The sequence below is a fragment of the Dipodomys ordii genome, unplaced genomic scaffold (genome assembly GCF_000151885.1).
Source record: "Dipodomys ordii isolate 6190 unplaced genomic scaffold, Dord_2.0 Scaffold4, whole genome shotgun sequence".
Lineage (NCBI taxonomy): Eukaryota > Metazoa > Chordata > Mammalia > Rodentia > Heteromyidae > Dipodomys > Dipodomys ordii.
In genome coordinates, this window is record NW_012267220.1 from 32,273,171 (window position 1) to 32,274,784 (window position 1,614).

The 1,614-nt window shown below is 60.7% G+C and overlaps 1 protein-coding gene across 1 annotated transcript in view; it reads left to right on the forward strand.

Moving 5' to 3' along the window:
* Znf703 (zinc finger protein 703) overlaps positions 1-1,260 on the forward strand; it is a 3,242-nt gene extending 1,982 nt beyond the window's left edge. Inside the window, exon 2 of the mRNA XM_013024221.1 lies at positions 6-1,260. Coding sequence (XP_012879675.1) covers positions 6-932 — 927 coding nt within the window. The 3' untranslated portion in view covers positions 933-1,260. The remainder of the gene's footprint in view (positions 1-5) is intronic.
* The last annotated feature ends 354 nt before the right edge of the window (positions 1,261-1,614 follow it).

The following is a 1,614-nucleotide window of genomic DNA, read 5'->3' on the forward strand; positions in this document are numbered from 1 at the left end:
CGGAGCCGCCCTCGGCCCTGGTGGGGGCCGGCCACGTGGCCCCAGTGTCGCCCTACAAGCCCGGTCACTCGGTGTTCCCTCTGCCACCCTCCAGCATCGGTTACCACGGCTCCATCGTCGGCGCCTACGCAGGCTACCCGTCTCAGTTCGTGCCTGGCCTGGATCCTAGCAAGTCTGGGCTCGTGGGAGGCCAGCTGTCGGGGGGTCTAGGGCTGCCTCCCGGCAAGCCCCCCAGCTCCAGCCCGCTCACCGGGGCCTCGCCGCCCTCCTTCCTGCAGGGATTATGCCGCGACCCCTACTGCCTGGGAGGCTACCACAGCGCCTCGCACCTGGGCGGCTCCAGCTGCTCCACCTGCAGCGCGCACGACCCGGCCGGGCCCAGCCTGAAGGCCGGGGGCTACCCGCTGGTGTACCCCGGGCACCCGCTGCAGCCCGCCGCGCTCTCGTCCAGCGCCGCCCAGGCCGCGCTCCCGGGCCACCCGCTCTACACCTACGGCTTCATGCTGCAGAACGAACCGCTGCCGCACAGCTGCAACTGGGTGGCGGCCAGCGGGCCGTGCGACAAGCGCTTCGCCACCTCGGAGGAGCTGCTCAGCCATCTACGGACTCACACGGCCCTGCCGGGCGCGGAGAAACTTCTGGCCGCCTACCCCGGGGCCTCCAGCCTGGGCAGCGCCGCCGCCGCGGCCGCCGCCGCCGCCTCCTGCCACCTGCACCTCCCCCCGCCCGCCGCCCCCGGCAGCCCGGGGTCACTGTCATTGCGGAGTCCACATACTTTGGGGCTAAGCCGGTACCACCCTTATGGCAAGAGCCACCTCTCCACAGCCGGGGGCCTGGCTGTGCCGTCCCTCCCCGCAGCCGGACCCTACTACTCACCGTACGCGCTGTACGGACAGAGACTCGCGTCAGCCTCGGCGCTCGGATACCAGTAACCACAGCTCTGCCCCCACCCAGCCCTCCTCTCCCCGGCCCTGTCCCCACTGCCGTGGCCGCTGCAACCTCTGCTAGTCCCTGCCAGGATCCCGCCCAGGCCCTCCCCACCGAACTGTATTTATTTACTATAATGTTAGCTTACAAGCTGGGGATGGCTATGTGTATTAACAGCCCACACGAGTCAATGGTATGCAAAAAAAGGTCCACGTTCCTCCCGAATAATATTAACCACACCGATGACTACCTGACCGCCCTCTCCCACCCTTCCTTTTATTTTTCTTAGGTATCAGTTTTAAATTTTTGTTCCTTTGGGGTTTTTTTTTTGTTGTTGTTATTGCTGTTTGTGTTTGGTTGTTGGGGGTTTTGTTGTTATTTTGATTTGTTGGGGGGTTTTTTTGGTTGGTTTAGTTTTCGGAAGAGGAGGGAAAGTTGGGGTTTTGAAGTTCTATATGTTTAGTTTTCTTATCCTGGGGAGTTTCCTGCATGAGTCTTAACTGTTAAAACTACATCTTCCCCCTTCTCTGATCCCCTTCCTTTTTCCTTCCCTCCATCCCCTGCTTTCCTTTCATGTGAGGTTCTGGTTGTTGGTTTGTTTGGGTTTTTTTTTCTTTTGTACAAGTAACTGATTTTTTATAACCATGGGGAGGGGGGGACAAACAACGACTTTGGTGGAAGTTTTGA